The sequence below is a fragment of the Cebus imitator genome, unplaced genomic scaffold (assembly GCF_001604975.1).
Source record: "Cebus imitator isolate Cc_AM_T3 unplaced genomic scaffold, Cebus_imitator-1.0 Scaffold79, whole genome shotgun sequence".
In the NCBI taxonomy this organism is placed as follows: domain Eukaryota; kingdom Metazoa; phylum Chordata; class Mammalia; order Primates; family Cebidae; genus Cebus; species Cebus imitator.
Window position 1 is genome coordinate 507,136 of NW_016107394.1, and position 18,638 is coordinate 525,773.

Below are 18,638 nucleotides of genomic sequence, written 5' to 3' on the forward strand. Positions count from 1 at the left end.
GACCCTGATGTACTAAATAAGGATCGCACAGTCCTAGCGATTCCTAAAGTTTCCTTGCTGGCCCTTTTTCATTAGGAGATCACTGGAATCCTTTGGTCTGGCTCCATTTACAATGCCATAAAGTGAGAGTGAGTCTAGGGAGGCTCAAGTACTAAAGTTATTTGGGTGTGTGGTTGGCCACAGTAGTACAGATTCTGTGCTGTCATTATTGATGAACAGTAATATGCGGCTCCCCTCAATTTAGAAGGCAGCATCAAGGGAAGAATCCCCATGTCTCACAAAACCTCCTTATGTATCTGCAATGTTAACTTCTTACTATGAGGAGTGCAGAGGAGAGAGTGCTGTATTGAGCCTAGATGATGACTGCACCAATGCACCCTAGAATTTTCACCCAAGAAAAACCTGAGGATCTGGCTTCAGGATGCTACCTCTTTTTCTTTAGACTATTTTCTTAGTTCAAACTGACATATTAATAGATCTACCAATCACATACCATTTACAGAGTACTTTGTTGTCAGGAGAGTTAAAGTTGAGTAATTTTCAGCTCTTGTCCTGTGGAAATTTAAATACAGTTGGTGATAGATATATTTGCATCATGGTAGAAATACAATGGGCTTGCAATCATGGAGCACCAAGGTTTCAGCCCCTTTTCTTTACTGTAAATGCTGCCAAGTGCCATGGCTTCTATAACTTCCTCTCCAATTTGACTTCCACCAAAATTTGCTTCAGCAAATGATATGGTCTCTATGTTCCCCTTTCACATCACCCAAGAAAAGTGTTCCTCAAACACTAACCTACATGCCAGTCACCCGAGATCTCGCTAAAATGCAGATTCCAGCTCAGCAGGCTTGCAGCAGGACAAGATCTTCTGCAACAATTTTAACAACTTTCTAGGTAATGTTGTCGCTGTCAGTCAGCAGACCGCCCTTTGAGTAGCAAAGTAGAGAACATACTTAGACAAACTCAGACACTGTATAAAGAGTTTAATGTAAATCGCAATGAAAATAAAATAAGAGGGGGTCAATATCAAGATGTTAAATAGTCCCAGAATTTTGTAGGTTTCTCCCAGCCACAGTTCAAGGACATTTTTCTTAACTTCTCCTTAGAAAATTCTCAAGACTTTTACTCATCCTTCTTGTGTCTGAGAATTGATGTTATCCATCACCCAAAGAACAAAAAAAAAATTCATAACATGTTTATGAAATATAAGCCTTTTCTTATTCAAAAGTAGAAAAGCTGTGGTATATTAATGCTCATTAGGGATTAGTTGATTAACCAATTAATTAATTAATGCTAATTTAAAGACTGTGAAGTAAATAGAACCATTTCCTATTTGGATGAAACACTGTCCTTCTCCTAAGAAAAGACATTGTGGAAAAAAATGTAATTTACACCTTTGCCCCATCATTTAGACTTCAGATCCAATTTTCCCAGGACCTTCACTCTAATCTGCCGAGTTTTTACACAGTATACAGTAGGATTCATCAAAGGTGTTACCAGCAAGAATGCATCTGCTATCAGGATCATAGCTAAAGGGGATTTATGCATGGCAAAGCGATGCATGGTAGCCAAGGTGATGATGGGCACATAGAATATGAGTACAGCACAGATGTGAGACACACAGGTATTAAGAGCTTTGAGCCGCTCCCCATGGGATACAATACACAACACAGTCTTCAGGATGAATACATAGGACATAGCAACAAAACCACTGTCTAACATTATGCAGAGGGCAACAAACAAACCATAGTAAAAGTTAACCCTATTGTCAGAGCAGGCCAGCTTCATTATATCCTGGTGAAGGCAGTAAGAGTGGGATAAAAGGCGTTTATTACAGTATCTGAGTCTCTTTAAAGTAAAAGGAAGGGGTAGCACTAGGAGAATGCTTTTAATAGCAAATGCCAGTCCAATTTGCAAAACCCTGAAGCTGGTGAGAATAGACCTATATCTTAAGGGGTTGCGAATGGCTACGAAGCGATCAAAGGACATGATTAGGAGAACTGAAGACTCCATGTCTGTGAATCCATGGATGAAGAATTCCTGGGCAATGCATGCATCAACAGAAATCCCCATGTTGTTGAACAAGAAGATTCTCAGCATAGTGGGTAGGGAGGAGAAAGACAGGCCCAGGTCAGACAGGGCCAGCATGGAGAGGAAATAGAACATGGGCTCTTGCAGAGAATGCTCTGTTCTGATGACAAACAGGATGGTGCAGTTGGCCAGGATGGCCATGAGGTACATAAGGCAGATGGGGATAGAGATCCAAATGTGTGCATGCTCAAGTCCTGGTATCCCAATCAATAGGAATGTAGAGACTTCAACGTCTGAGGTATTGAGCAGAAACATCACAGAGCGGTCACTAGCGTATCTACTTCTGGGTCTAAAGTAAGATGCATAATAGACAAAAAGTTTTAGTTGTATTTTCTGAAAATATTTAAATTAATTTGTTAGTTAAATTAAATATAGCTCTATCTTAGGTGTCCAGAAGGGTAATATACGTTTCCCTACATAAAGAAAACGATGGAAAATATTTAAATAGGTTCACCACAGGATTCATTTAAAACCTTTATCTTGTTTTTCTATCTTTATTTCCTGATATATTTCTGAATAATTTTCTAGCTAGAAAGAAGGTGCTTTGATACGCTTTTTTTTTTTTGAAACTCTCACCTTTTGAGATTTTTATTTCAATTTAAGTGGAACCTGTTACGATCTAATATCACGGGTGTGTCAATGGACATGTACTCACACAAACCACAGATTCATACTATAATAATAGCACTTAAGGGAGGCCTGAATCTTATGTTATTGATCTTGGTACATGTCTGTGAAAATATATTTAATTGGTCTACCACAGAGGCTGGCAAACTGTAATGCAGAGTTAAACTCAGCCCATGGCCTTTTCTCTACAACATGTGAGATTTTTCTATTTTTAAGGGAGATTATTAAAATAAAAAACAAGAGAATAAAAAGCATATGTAGTAGAGAATATATGTGCCTGAAAATTATATACATTATAAAATGGTTTACTTTTTGAGCATTCACAGAAAGAGGCCCAGAACTGCAGAGAGATCTTCAAACCTGGTAGCAAATGCCATTTGCCAGATCTTGACAGTAGCCTGAAGCAGGGCAGTGTGAGTAATCACAGCACGTCAGCGAGCAGAGGAGGAAGGATTCCTCTGACCCAGCTCTCATGACTTAGGTGGCTGGTGGCAGCAAGAGACCACCTTAAGTGATACAGAGAGGATGGCCATGTGTGAGCATTTGTCTTTTCATGGAAAGTCTCTGAGCATGTTTAGCAAGGGTGGATGAAGAGGAGGTTGTATTCAGCTAGAAAAACTAGAAAGTTTTGGGTAGAAATAGAAAGCAGTGAAGAAAAAGGGAAATAGTAGCTATTTTGTATGCTGCAAAATTTTTTAAGGACCTTTGCCTCATGTTGACCAGTTAGGAACTATGAGGCAAGCTTAGTGGTATATGTGACCAATGCTTCCTGGCCATGCATCCCATAACACATTTGTATGTGTTTAAAGTACTCATCACCTTACAGAGCAACTGCTACTGGCCCGGCTCAGAATGGTCACAGCTCTTGTCTTTCTCTGTCCACAGACTATTTACTGTTGCACTTGGCTTCTCTGTGTTTGCCCTTCAGATTGGCTACCAGCGTAGTTGTCTGTCTCTGGAATTCGGGTTTGATCCTGCTCATACTCCTGGTGGCAGCATTACTGACCCTTTGGGTAACTTTCCTTTCAAGAGCTGTAGACTAAAAATGATGAGTTTGTGTCCTTTGTAGGGACATAGATGAACCTGGAAACTGTCATTCTCAGCAAACTGACAGAAGAGCAGAAGATCAAACACCGCATGTTCTCACTCATAGGTGGGTGTTGAACAAAGAGAACACATGGATACAGGGAGGGGAGCACTACACACTGGGGTCAGTTGGGGGGAAACAGGGGAGGGAAATAGGGTGGGGAGTTGGGGAGAGATAGCAAGGGGAGAGATGCCAGATGTAGGTGATGGGGAGGAAGGCAGCAAATCACACTGCCACGTGTGTACCTATGCAACAATCTTGCATGTTCTTCACATGTACCCCCAAACCTAAAATGCAATAAAATAAATAAATGGAAAAAAAAAAAAACTCCAGTAGTGTGGCTAACAGCCTGTCCTTGTCAGAGGAGCAGAATTCTGGCAAAGAGACAAAAGTTATAACACAGCATCCATCTCCCTTCAAAGAATCCCCTCAAAATGGGCCATTCCCAAGGTTCATGTCTGAGGCCTTTCTTGACAAGCTTCCACCCCAACTCAGGTAACTCAATAAATAAGTTAGTACTGACAACATTGTTTTATTCAACTGTATTCACCATGCAAATACAAGTAAGTGCCCCATGCTACATGTGGACACTTGTCTTTTTAGCCATAAGCCTTGCCCAAAATGTAACTTGATCTCCTAGGTTGAACTAACCATGAAACATTTTTACCTCCATTCCTCTAAAAGACATAAGGTTATCTCTGTAAACTACAGTATTTTCATTGGGAAAGATAAAATCATTCTAAGGAAATTCAGTTACATTCACCAGAACACCTACCAGGCTTCTAGGTACCTTATTCCAGACCAAGGATAGAAAGCCTTCGAATCCGACAACTTCTGCAGCTTCTCTGTTCTAGCACTCTGTCTGGAATCTTCACCTTTGTTTATATCCTCATACTCTTCCTTAGCAGAGGAACATCCTCTTGAGAATTAAGAGACACCTATTCCCCTGGGAACAATGACTTTTGTTTTGATTTTGCTTTGATTTGTCTCATCAATTATGTCAATAACAAACTCTCCTAAGTGAGCAGGCTCTGAATCACAGTGACGGCTTTAACTGATGGGATCCTGTTCTCATGACAGGTGCAGTCTTTGGGGACAGTCACTCTAAAGCATTAGTAAAGACAGCCCAAATCCAGCAATGGCTCTATCTGAGATTCAGTGTATACCTTAAAAGACTCAACATAAGCCAGTCACAGAGGTCAGAAACAGGCAGACTTGAGGTGCAATCCTGCCCACAAATGTGTTCTTTTGGGTCATCACAATGTCTAAATATGTTTTTAATGTGATGGCTTTAAGTAAGTGACAAAGTCTCTATCATAGACTCCTTTGTTCCTCATTGTCTTATATCTAGCCCTTTCACATGTATTGGTCCCTGAAGGCACTTGCTCTCACAAAACAAAAAGTAATGCCAAGGGCCACAGCATGCTTAATATATCAGACCCTTAAGTTCACAAGAGAAATTGTTCAGCCCACTACCTTTGAAAATTAGAAATAAACAAGTTTTATAATTCTTCTGGCATGTTGTGAAGGGGCATATGATTTTCACACAAAGAAAACAGAAAATAAGACCTAGCCAAGTACTATTGGCCTGAAACAAAGTGTATCAGATAAATGAATGAACTTAGATAGCTGACAATGATGACTTCATCTTCAGGTTAATACAAGAGGCGATGTGATAGAGTTGGGGACTGTAGTCATCAGTTAGGACAGGGAGAAAACTGGAGAAAAGAAGCCAATAAACTAGCAGCCTTAGTCTACAACAGGGCCTTGTTGGCTTAACACCGCTGAAGGTTTGGTAATACGTGGAGCTTTGATAAAGCTATGAACCCTACTTAAGGTCAGAATTTTTTGGTGTTTAGTAGCCTTTTACTGCAAGATCATGCCAGTATAAATACAGTCAGGATTATGACACCTAATATTCTGCCTTCAGGAAAATGTCAGTCCTAGTTAAACACTGCATTATTTTCCTAAAGCCTTAGGTCCCCTATATCAAGGCTTCACTAGACTTGGGTAGATGCAGCACTAGCGCTCTGGGCAGATGGGTGACTGAAACCAGATTTGTTAGGCACTGAATGTGTTTAGAACTGGTTGCTGAGGATGACAGACAAAAGAGATACAGAATATCCTTTGGAATGGTCCTCTTTATCATTATTGCACCAGAGCAAAGTACCCTGAAGGCCTACTCTAATTCTAGCCTAGGTTTCTCAACTTATTGCTCTGGCATCTGTAAAGGGAAAAAATTCAGTTGTCACAAAAAGAAAATGAATGCTCAGAAAAGGGGGCACAGAAGTGTGGAACCACGAGAAAATTGCAGACCTGGTTAGATTCTCCTAGTTACAGAAGATAATCCTAAAGGAGCTGTGACCTTGTGTTCATTCAAACTTTAATCTTTATTTGAACCTCCACCCATTAGGAAAATACATTTTCTGATTAAAAAAAAAAAATCTCCCCCTCCTTTCTAAAATAGATAATACAAGTAAATTTTGTTCCTTTTTCCCATCAATTCTTATGTTACCTACCAAGAACAGCATATCTATTGCCATCATCATTCATTTATTTGATGTGTATTTCTTGATAATCTATTATGAACAATGTATTGTGTCCAACTACTGAGAAACACAGATGACCAAAATAGATGCATTGCTTTTATTGCGCTTATAGTTTACAGGACAACTATGGATCAAGTCAGTGAGCAGGATAAAAAATATAAAAAGCTTTCAGAAACCTTCAGAGATAAACTTCCAGAAAACCTTGAGCTTAAACCTAGAGCAGTTTTGAGCAGGTAATAAGCACCTCGACTACAATGGCTTCAACAAGCAAAGAGCAATACTTCCTCACATTCCTATTCTTATACAAAAATAGAAGACATAATTCAATTTGATTTTTCACATTCAAAAAAATGTATATTTTAACTAGAGTATTACGAAAAGCAGTGCAAGTTTCTAATAATATTACAAAAAGCATTGCAAGTTTGGAATGTTGATGTATCTTTTCCAGCAGTATCAATCCAGAATCATAGTAGAATAACATGTATCATGTTTGCCTTATGGTACATCCTTTCATTACTTCCTGACATGTATCTACATCATTTTGAGTGGAAACTTAATTGGTCTCCAGATCCAGAATAGGCTACAGGGTCACCAAGTCAAAAAAACAACTAGAACTAGGGAAAAATATTACAAGTTTGTTTTTGTTTTGTTGTGTTTTTTTCAGGGAGCAAAACAGTGAGAACTCTTATCTCAGAAAGGCTAAATTTAGATAACTTTTAGGAAGAAGATGAAATAAAGTCTATTATCTTCCTTCAATTTTTTTCCTCTGATTTAACTTGCTGCTCTAGCTCTTCCTCTTCCGTTTCTGCTTTACCTTACTTCTCCTTTTTATTTATTGTTAACAACAATAAATAAATAATGACAATATTTTTGTTAATATCACCATTTTAACATGAAAGGGTGTAATCTTAGTAATAATAAATATTCCCTGCAAAAGGATTTTTCTCTCAGCAGCCTTCCTGAGACCACTTATGTATACTTTATGTGCTCACAGCACTTTCTCCGTTGCCCTGGAGCTACCTCCGTCTTTTCTGAAAGACTTGGCCCATGGATACCCTTTTCTGGATCAGTTCTCTTCACTATTTGGGGTTTAAGAGAAAGGAAACGAGTTGGTAAGCATACAATTTTAATTGATTTATGGGATTAAGTAACAGAACTTGCTCCAAAAACAGTAACAAAATAGAACAAGGATAGATTTTCAGTACAGCAGAAGAAATGGCTCATACCTCACTCTGAGGTGGCTGCATTTTCTGTGAACCTATAAGCACTCCTGGATAGAACGTCAAGACTTGAGTTGACCCTGTGAATTTGCTATTTCTACTGCATCGCTGAAAATCTTTTAGACTCATTTTCCAATCACTGTTGCAGCAATCAGACCCATCAGTCATTGGCTGTCTTTACACAGAAAGAATCTGAAGACATCTCAAACTCGGCCCATACCATGCACCTCTTGTTTTTTGCCCCAACACTGACGCTGAGTGGTGAAATAGCTGCATGTCCTCACCTGGTATTCATGCATGTACAACCCAGAAATAGGGGGGAGTTAAGGACTCCTGAGGTAGATTTTGAGTGATGGGAAATAGGATCCGGTGGATAAATTGTTTCTGTCTTTCTTTTTCTGGGCCGAGTATTCTGAGACATATTTGATAAGACTTTAAAGGTGGCCCTGTAGGATTGGGCAATAGTCACCCATAATGGTTTCTGGATTATTATTAACGTGCCATTTCTCAACTCTAAACTCCTTTTTACCTGCTCTGTGATGATGATATTGGAATATTTTGCCAGCTGGAACAATGTTAAGATTTGTCAGTAGAGGGTAGTGGAGGTACACTGAAAGGAAAAGAGGTTTTTCTCTTCCTGGTTTTATTGTGATTTGCCAGCCAGACGCCTATAAATCATGACTTTACTTTATTGCTTGGCTCTTTGTGGTTCCTCCAGGGCTCAGTTCCAGCATTGCACAGCTTTCTTCAGCATTTCACCACTGAGCTTGTTCTTTAGATCTCCACAGAAACAACAATGGCATAACCTGAAACCGTAGGCATAATAGGCCAGCACTGCAACTGAGATAGCTTCTTCTACATCTTCTCCTTAGCCCTGAATATGTGAGTGCATATCAGGGGCCCCACAGGACTAGTCTTCTAGAAAGGTAGTCACTCAGCTCTTCCAGAGAAGGCAGACTGGAGCCACCCCAGGCAGAGCCACACATGGAAATGGATTATGCTTCTATAGAAATCAATCTTTCCAGCTCCCAAGACTAAGAATCTTGAATTGAGTCTTCCACTTTTACCTAAAACATGTAATGATTAGGGAATGAACTGATTTTATTATCTGCCTCAGAAACCTTGAAATAAGAACTAATCAGATTGGGACATCCAACTGACAATGTCAGCTATGCCACGAAAATCAAAGGTTCTCTATAGGAACACTGACAGAAACCTTTATCTCATTCAGACATAGATTATACAGCTGTAAAAACCAGGCGAATAATTTAACGAAAAGAGTAGCAGAGGTGCAAGGCAGACTGGATGCTCAGTTTTGGCAGATCTTCTATGACAAAGTCAAAAACCTTGGAAAAGACTAGAAATACAGTAACGGGGAAAATGAATGAGATCCTCATTCCTGGAATGTTGACATTTAAGTGTATAAGTCTTCAAATCTTGAAACTTTTCAGTATTTCATGCCAGCAGAATCAGATCTCTTCTTACTTTTCAAACACAATTCATTTATTACTGTCTGGAGACCTTACACAAACCAAACCTGAGTATGATGCCTCACAACCGATATCTTTCCTCCGAAAGAACTGCCCTATCATTCCTCGTTCCAGGCAAAAATAATAACCAGTCAGGTCTCAGCAAAGCCTGAAAAGAGAATTGTTATTAACATTTTTTGCAGAAAATAGCTTATTTATTGAAGGCATTGCAGAACCTACCTAATTGGACTAACTGGAATCAAATGAGAAGAATGGAAGTTGAAGGTGTTAGATCCAGGCAGCAGTGGGAGTAGGTGGTGGCATGAACATTAATTGACATAGAGAAAAGTTTATTGACATTAAGGAACTGATCCGTGATTTTAGGTACAATATTATATCAAGAATACCCAGAAACTGTGCTGATGCACTACTGAGATAGTTGTCAAGATTAGATATGATGATGACCGCAGAAAATTAGGCAGAAATGCCAAATATTCTTGGCAAAAATGAAGACTATGGAAATATCAGGGAAGTGGACATGTTAGAATCGATTTATCACATGAGACAAGATAATTTACCACATGATTATTTTCTCCATGAGGGAAAAGAACATATTTCTTTACAGAGGCAACAAAAAATACATTCATAAGAGGAAGTCTGGATAATTTTAAAGGTTGGCAGTTGCTGTGCTCTGTAGGCTACACTTAACAATGTGGAAATGGGCTTCCTATCAACAACAAGAATGAAGGAATTCTGAGGCCACATGTCAGTACTTAACAGACATATAAGGGGATATAATTTTTATAGAGGGTAGAAAGGCTAGAATGGCTATCAGAGTGACAGGACCCATAGTGATATGTTACAATATATGATAGTCTTCCTGGAGACAAGCTAAATGAACATTCTTCTAGGGTGTACTCAATGGACCTTTATGATAGAGAACTTCTAAGCACCAGGCTGACATCAGCCATATACTGGGAAATCATGATCCCTTAACCTGTTTAAATATTTAAGTCACTTCATGTATACAGTGCCCAATAATTGAATATGAGTCTTGGCCTCCCCCATGAAGTGCCTCACAATGCTACTGACCGTATATAATAAAAAGTATCCAGATTTTTCCCCAAACAACCTAAGATCACTTACAAATATAACTGTTCATAAACAAAGAGGAATGCCCAAACTCTTTAAGAGCTCTTAGATATAAGTTATCTAACATTATCTCTAAGAGTCCTTAAAGAGTTTGGGCATTCAAACACACCATCACGCTCTCTTTTGGTTAATTTATAAGATTGTTGAGACTGATTAATGGGGTTATGAACAACATTTATCTCATAGTCAACCCAATAATTTTTCAGCTTTACTTGTGGTTATTCTTCAGTGCTTAATAATATAATTGAAGATAATATACTTAGCAATGGGAAAAATGCTATGTTGTTATCCTATCTGAGATATTTGAACAATTATCACAGGGATAATGATATACAAGGTCAAAAAGCACAAATAATTTATGTGAATAGTTGGCGCACAATCCTATGGCATTTATCACTGTTGCATGGATGTCTCTTCATTAATTCATGTCCATGGCCTCATTGGGGGTTTCTGGTAAGTTTCTGGTAAAGGAGGAAAATATTCAGGCTTGGTTCATGAATAGATTGGTAAACAAGTTGCTGCTACCCAAAAATTGTGTGCAGTGGCACAGCAGCCCTACATTTGGATGGCATAAAGAAGAGTGGTGAAGGAAAACACTTCCAAAGGGCAGAGTTGTGAGTAGCACTCTTGGTTATTAACTGTGTTTGGAAGAGAAATTGTCTGAAGTCTGTGGATATACATTGACTAGTGAACTTTGCTGAAAGGCTTGGATAATTTGTCAGCAGATGGAACTAGCAACGTTGTTAGAAGAGATAAAAAAAAAAAGTCAGCATGTGGGCTGGGCGTGATGGCTCACACCTGTAATCCCAGCACTTTGAGAAGCTGAGGCAGGTGGATCACGAGGTCAAGAGATTGAAACCATCCAGGCCAGCAAGGTGAAAAACCATATCTGCTAAATACGAAAAACTAGACAGGTATGGTGGCACATGCCTGTTGTCTCACCTTCTTGGGAGGCTGAGGCAGGGAAATTGCTTGAACCCGGGAGGTGGAGTTTGCAGTGAGCCAAGATTGTGCCACTGCACTCCAGCCTGGTGACAAAGCAAGACTCCGTCTCAAAACAAAAACAAACAAACAAAACAAGAAGGTCTGCATGTAATGTGTATATTGAAGTAGACAAAAAGAACAAAAAATTATGTGTCACATGTTAATATTCACTAGAGAGTATTCAATCAAGAGGAGATATTCAATAACCAGCTATAAAGTATCTATGTATGGATATCAGCCAGCCTTTGCTCTGCCATTGTTAGTTCAGTGAGCTTATAAATGGAGTCACAAAATCAGAGATAGAGATAAACATGAGCCAAAAGTACAAGTTCTCTTATACCAAGGCTAATATTGGTAAAAAAAAAAAAAAAAAAAAAAAATTGAAAAATAGTGTTATCCTTACTCCTAGAATGTTAACAATACAATTATCAACTTTTAACTTTAGCTAACAGCAGCAATAACTGATGCTGAGCACATAATGCAGTATCTTGTATTTACATTAGACATCCTCTGCACATAATAAAGGGCAAAATAATTCCATCTACGTAAGACCCAATATGGAATTACATTGATGTATATTTTAGGATCCACTCTATAGAATGTCTATTTTGGAATCATGCAAATAATCAAGAGTTTCAACAAAAGAAACTAAGTAAAGTGCTTTCTGTGTGTCATTCAGAAAATAACAACTGGGTTTTTTAGAAAGTTTCTCACATTAAATGTGAACTTTTGTAATTGTACAAAGTCTGAATTAATATTTTATGTAGCTTTCATGCTGCTTACAAATATAAATAGTTGTTTATATACATTTCTTCACTTTGTATTGAAAACAAAATCATAATTTAGTTAACAATGACATGGATTTATTGACAAAGAAATTGACTAAATGTCATATGACCTATATGTTGCTTAATTTGGACTGTTGGAGGCATGTGTGGGCACTTTGGGATGATTACCCCATTCTAGCAAAGCACCTATTCAAAAATGGCTTTATCTCTAATTAGAGACAGCTGATGATTAGATTTGGAGCTGCTTCTGCATTAAGACTTTGGTAATGGCCTTTTGAATCTGCTTAGTCTTCACACTGTAGATAATAGGGTTGAGCACAGGAGGGATTAGCAGAAAGATGTTGGCCATGATGGTGTGGACAAACGGAGGTGCTGAACGGCCATAGCGATGGACAAGAGACAAGCTGATGAGAGGGATGTAGAAGATGGCAACAGCACTGATGTGGGATATGCAGGTGTTGAAGGCTTTGTGCTGCTTCTCTGAGGAAGCAATTCTGAGGACAGATCGAATTATCAGGATATAGGAGAGCAGGATGCAAGGGCAGTCAAACCCTGCAGTGGAGAAGAGTGCAAATAGACCAAGGATGCTGTTGATCCGATTGTCTGTGCAAGAGAGTTGGATGAGATCAACATGGTAGCAGTAAGAATGTGAAAGGACCATAGAACCGCAGAAGGACAACCTCTTGACAAAGAGCACAACTGGCAACATGACGGCAACATTTCTTATCAACATGCTCATCCCAATCTTGGCAATTCGAGCATTGGTAAGGATAGTAGTATATCTCAGTGGGTCACAGATGGCCACAAAACGATCAAAGGCCATGGCCAGTAGAACCCCAGACTCCATGAAAGTAAATCCGTGGAGAAAGAACATCTGGGCAATGCAGGCATTTATGTTGATTTCTTGGGCTTCAAACCAGAAGACACCAAGGGTAGTAGAAAGTGTACACAGGGACAAGCTCAGGTCTGTGGCTGAAAGCATAGAGAGGAAATAGTACATAGGCTGGTGGAGGCTATGTTCACTGAGGACTACAAACAGGATCGTGCTATTTCCAGAGAGGGCAACAGCATGCAGGAGACAAAAAGGGATGGAGATCCAGAACTGGGCAGCTTTCAGACCTGGAATGCCCATCAGGAGGAAGGTCAGAGGCTGCACATTGGTATTATTGCGGACCGACATAGGGAAGAACTGAGAAGATAGGGATGTTTCAGTAATTTAACATAACACATAATACATACATTTCTAATTTCCAAAGAACTTTAATTTTTTTTAGTTTCCTAGAGCTGCACACTTCTCTCCCAGTCCATCAGTGTTTCACATTTATTGAGAAAAGAGAATTCCCTGAACTGTGCTACATCAAATTTTCTTAAGTATGTTAAGTCTGTAATTCTTTTTAATATAAATAAATATTACAATTAAGTCATGTCTGTCAATATAAATCCCCGGTAAAATAACTAAACAATATTTTGAGAAATCTGGTTTCTAATACTTGTTGAAAATAAGTTTTGATTCTAGATAAAACGCTGAGCAAACTAAGTCACATTTGAAATGTTAATATTATTAGATATCCTTGGAAAATATCCAGAAGAATGCCAAAAAACATCCCTGGGACACACAGGCCTATATATGTGATAATAGGGTGGTCCAAAAAACAAAACCCTAAGAAAAATAAGTGTTGATCCCATTTGTTGGGAGCTCCCTGTTTTGTTAACATTTTATATGCATTATATAATTTCATCCATACACCAACTCTTGGAGATAGATAGTACATGAATTTTGCAGATGAGCAAACTAAGACTAAGCAATTAAACATCCAATGGTCTCTTTATAAAGCATAGCCTAAATGTTGAGAGAAACCACAAATGTAAGAAAGTTGGATCAAAGGCCATGTAGAAAAAAGAGAGACAAAGATGACAGAGGAGGAGGAGGAGAAAAAGAAAGACTAGTGAAGATGGAGGCAGGAAGGAGCACAAGGCGGGAAAGGAGGAAAGGGTAAGAAGATGAGAAGGACTAGGAGGAAAAAAGAAGGAAGAAGGGAAGAATCGAGGAAAAGAGGCAAGCCTTGCCATAACTTTACTATGATAAATTAAACACTACACTATGATAAATGATACCACATGCTACTATCAAAATTCAAAAAACCACAATAGCCAGCATTTTTTGAACATGTACCATATGCCAGACACAATTATCTTCATATCCATAATATGATCCAATCATTATAATTATTCAGCAAATAAAATAAATTTCTTATGCCTAATATACATATGAAGAAACTGATATTTATGTTGATTAAGAAATTTGCCCCCAATTCCGCAGTTAGGCAGTAGAACTCAGGATGAAACCTGCATGTCTAACCTCAATGTCTTCACTCAGTAAAGCTGAGGAATGCATACAAGGAATTTCTAAACCAGTCTGACAAAGCCTCCAGGTATATGATTTCAAGAAGACATACTATGGTCAGTGTGGCATCTTTGGAGTGGGAGACTGATGTGTCAAATGTTAATTCCATATGAATTGTGCAGATAGGAAACTCTTTAGGCTTCTCTAGAAAGTAGTCGTAATATTGACAGTTCCTGTATGCAAAGGGCCAAGAAAATCAGGTATCCAGGCTATATCCACAATGGAAAATAACACCGAAATGGAATTGTCCAATTCAGCTGAGGCCAGGCACAGGATGCCTGTTATCCCAACACTTTGGGCGGCAGAGGCGGGAGGATCACTAGAGTCCAGGAGTTCAAGACCAGTGTGCGTATCATAGGGAAACCCCATCTCTACAAAAACTTTACAAATTAGCAGGCATGGTGGCATATGACTGTGGTCACAACTACTTGGGAAGCTGAAGTAGGAGGATTTCTTGAGCCTAGATGGTCAAGATTGCAGTGAGTCATGATTGTGTCACTGCACTCCAGCCTGGGTAAAAGAGAGAAACCCTGTCTCATACAAAACAAACAAAAAAATCTGTTGGCTCATTTAGTGACCATCTCATCCTTTGAACAATACATATTTTGTTGATGATTCTGTAAATTTTCTCTCCCTCATTATTTTATGATACCAATCCCTCTTATTATTCTCCCCCTAGTCAGCTCTTTCTCTGACTCTTTTTAGTTTTCTTGTTTCTCTTTCCCCCACTGGGTATCTTATGCTTTCCAAACATATTTGTCATTCTTCAGAGACCTACCCTTTGCCTATTCTCAAGTCACTTGTAAATTTATCTCCCCCATTTTCACAGCCCATATTTCACCTATACAATAATAAATTTCAAATTAATTTCTGAAAATTAGTTTTGCTTTCCAGATTCCATATCTGAAGATTAAACTTTATTCTGGACATTTTCATCTAGATTTTTCATGGGTAAATTTATAAAAGCCTCATATGTTCAAAACTAAATTATTTATCTTCTCTTATAACTGTTTTTCCTCCTATACCACCTTCTGTATAAAACCTAAAACTTTCACTAAACTGACCCCATTTTCTAAATCAGAAATCTAGAAGTTATCCTGTACTCTCTTATTTTTTTAACCAAAACCCCTTCTAATCTTTTCTATTCAATCTCTAATATCTCTCTTTTTCTTCCAACTTGTCTTTATCTGAGTACAAAATACTCTTTTCCAAATCTATACACTGTCTAACCTGAATTATTGAATTAGTCTAATGCTGTATGTCATTAATATAGTACATTAATATAATAATATCAAATGAAAGACTCCAAACTAATGACAACATCCATTTATTAAGTACCTTCTCTATTCAAGATACGCATAATCAAGAAAATCATTTAAACTGAATAACAATGAGAATACTATATAGCAGAAACTGTGAGGCAAGATGATATCAAAAACAACTTATAGCTTGAAGAATATAGGAAAAAATGATGGAAACTATTAAGCTTCTAAGTTCTCAGTTTAAGAAGCTGGGACTGTAATACAATAAATGTCAAAAAATCAATTAACAAAGATGAAAGGCATAAATGAATGAGTTAAAAATAAAACCAAAGTTGATTATTTAAAAAGAATGTAATCTTTTTTTCAAAGAGGGTCAAGAAAATTTTACAAAAAAAGGATGAAAAATGAAAACAAAAACAAAACTATGTTTAGAGAAATATAACTTTAAATATAACTAATAAAATGCAAAATTATGATAATATGTTTGATGATATACACAAAATAGATGATTCCATAATGAAATATCAATCACCAAACCAGCCTAAGAAGTAAAATCTAGCATAGAAGAAATGGTAATGATGGAAAAAATATTTATCAGTAAAGAAAACGGGAATATGTGTTTTGATCTTTGAATTCTATGAATCTTTAAGATTAGGAAAAAAAAGAGACTATTTCTTTTCAAATTTACCTAGCCCAGAAGAAATATTTGTTTGTGAACTACTTGCTGATATATCATTAATTCCCACACACTTCAGTCTGAGCCTGTCACTCTGAACCCCACTTCTCCATATTTTTACCCCTGATTTGCAGTCCTTTGCCTCTGAGCACTTGCCTCTCCACTCCCCATCCCTCTCTTTCTGCTGTCTCTCTTGCCCTCCAGTTTAAACTTCAACACTCTCCATCTTCTTGGTCTGCTCTTTCTCATGCTCATACCTTATCTGCCTCCCAACAGAGAAAGAGGTATCTTTTCTACTCACTGTCCAGCAAAGTGTGTTTGTAGATGGCTCTTGGACCTGGTCTTTTCTAAGACGCCTAGCATATAAGCCAACCGTGTTGCCAAGAGCCCCTTGGGACTTGACCCTCAGTGTAATAACTAGAAAATCCCAAGAGGCTCCTCACACTAGACTGAAGCAGGTCCAAATAATATATTTACAGCTTTCTTTTAATTGTTGTATTATCTTTATAGTATTTTTAAATGAATATAAATGTTGTTTTTTTACATTTTTTTCCTCCAGCAATAAAAAAAATGTCTTGTGGGGTTTTTTGTCTGTTTGTTTTTTAAGATGCAGTCTCACTCTGTTGCCCAGACTGCAGTGCAATGGCACAGTCATGGCTCACTGCAGCCTTGACCTCCCAGGCTCAAGCAATCTTCCCATCACAGCATAGCAACTGGGACTACAGGTGCATGCCACCACACCTGGTTTTATTTATTTATTTATTTTCTTATTTATTTATTTATTTTGTAGGGATGGGGGTCCCACTATATTGACCAGACTGATCTTAAATTCCTAGGCTCAAGATATCCTCCCAAAGTGCTGGGATTACAGACATAAATCACCACATCCATCCTAATCTAAAGTTAACAAATTAACTTTAGATTCTACTTCATGCTATGCAGAGTGCAAGGAATAAATGCCCTTATACTTTCCTTCTTCTCTTCTCTCCCAAATTTAGTCCCTTGTAGTGAAATATTTTCCTAGACCATATATATCAGTTTACATGCAATCTTATAGCTATGCTTTTATGTTTGTGTTTAGATTACTTAAACTTCAAAAGCAACAAAAATTATTAAAATATAATTAAATAATTATTCAACATTGAATACAGAATATATGGTGTGATTAAAAAAAAATGACACATCATCCGATGTCACTAATCATACATATAAAAGAAGGCACTCATTCATCAAAAGAGAATCAATTTTTCCTTCAATACTAATTCAATTGCCCATAATCATGTCAATTTTCTGTTTAATTTATTTTGGACCATAGTTTTCTGGAACAATTTTTATGTTGTCTATGACATTTAAATTATCTTTTTTTGTCTGGTAGCAGGATAAAGAAAAGCTTTTCTAAATATTATGATCTCATGAATGACTTAAAGACAGGGACTGCAAAAATAATAGCAGAAGACTTCAACATCCTTCTTTCAGCAATGATCACCCAGACAGAAAACCGATAAAGAAACATTGGATTTAAACTACACTCTGGACCAAATAGACCTGACAGACATTTCATCCAACAGCTCCAGAATACATATTCCTCTAGATTGCATATGCAACATTCTGGAGTATTTTGTTTATTTTTATTTTATTTTGAGGCAATTTCACTCTGTCACCCAGGCTGGAGTACAGTGGTACCATCCCAGCTCACAACAACCTCCACCTCCTGGGTTCAAGCCATTCTCCTGCCTCAGTCTCCTTAGTAGCTGGGATTACAGGTACCTGACACCACACCCAACAATTGTTGTGCTTTTAGTGGAGACAGGGTTTCACCATATTGGCCAAGTTGATCTTGAACTCCTGACCTCAGGTGATCTGCCCACGCCCACCTCGGCCTCCCAGCGTGCTGAGATTACAGGCATGAGCCACCGCACCTGGCCTATTTTGGGGTTTTGTCAAAACCCAGATAAAGTTGATTACTATGAATGTGAAACAATCTAATTATTTGTGGGGTTTTTTATAGTAGTTGCTCAGTGACATACACATATTAAAAGACAATATTTTGAATGATAGCTATAATAGAAATACTGAGATACTGAGATTTTTCACACTAGAAGGTTGCAACGATGGACTTTAAGAATTACATTTTTGTAGTGAGCCAAGACTGCACCACTGCCCTCCAGCCCGGGGACAGAACAAGACTCTGTCCAAAATAATAATAATAATAAAATTTAAAAGTTACTAAAAAAGAACCTACATTTTATACAAAGTACTTTAAAAGAAAAGAAGGTTAAAGTGATACACACACACACACACATATATAAAAATATATACATATAATATT

At 37.9% G+C, this 18,638-nt stretch overlaps 2 protein-coding genes across 2 annotated transcripts; both read right to left on the reverse strand.

The window, feature by feature from the left end:
- Positions 1-968: 968 nt before the first annotated feature.
- Positions 969-4,655, reverse strand: LOC108307458 (olfactory receptor 51A7-like). The gene is made up of 2 exons (XM_017532821.2): positions 4,581-4,655; positions 969-2,380 (listed from the first exon to the last, which is right to left on the reverse strand). The coding sequence occupies exon 2, from the start codon at positions 2,344-2,346 to the stop codon at positions 1,405-1,407; it is 942 nt and encodes a 313-aa protein (XP_017388310.1). The 5' UTR covers positions 2,347-2,380; positions 4,581-4,655; the 3' UTR covers positions 969-1,404.
- A 7,213-nt stretch (positions 4,656-11,868) lies between these two features.
- On the reverse strand, positions 11,869-13,199 carry LOC108307459 (olfactory receptor 51F2). Its single transcript, XM_017532822.1, has one exon. It carries the CDS (start codon positions 13,145-13,147, stop codon positions 12,197-12,199), a length of 951 nt encoding a protein of 316 aa, XP_017388311.1. The 5' UTR covers positions 13,148-13,199; the 3' UTR covers positions 11,869-12,196.
- Positions 13,200-18,638: the final 5,439 nt, after the last annotated feature.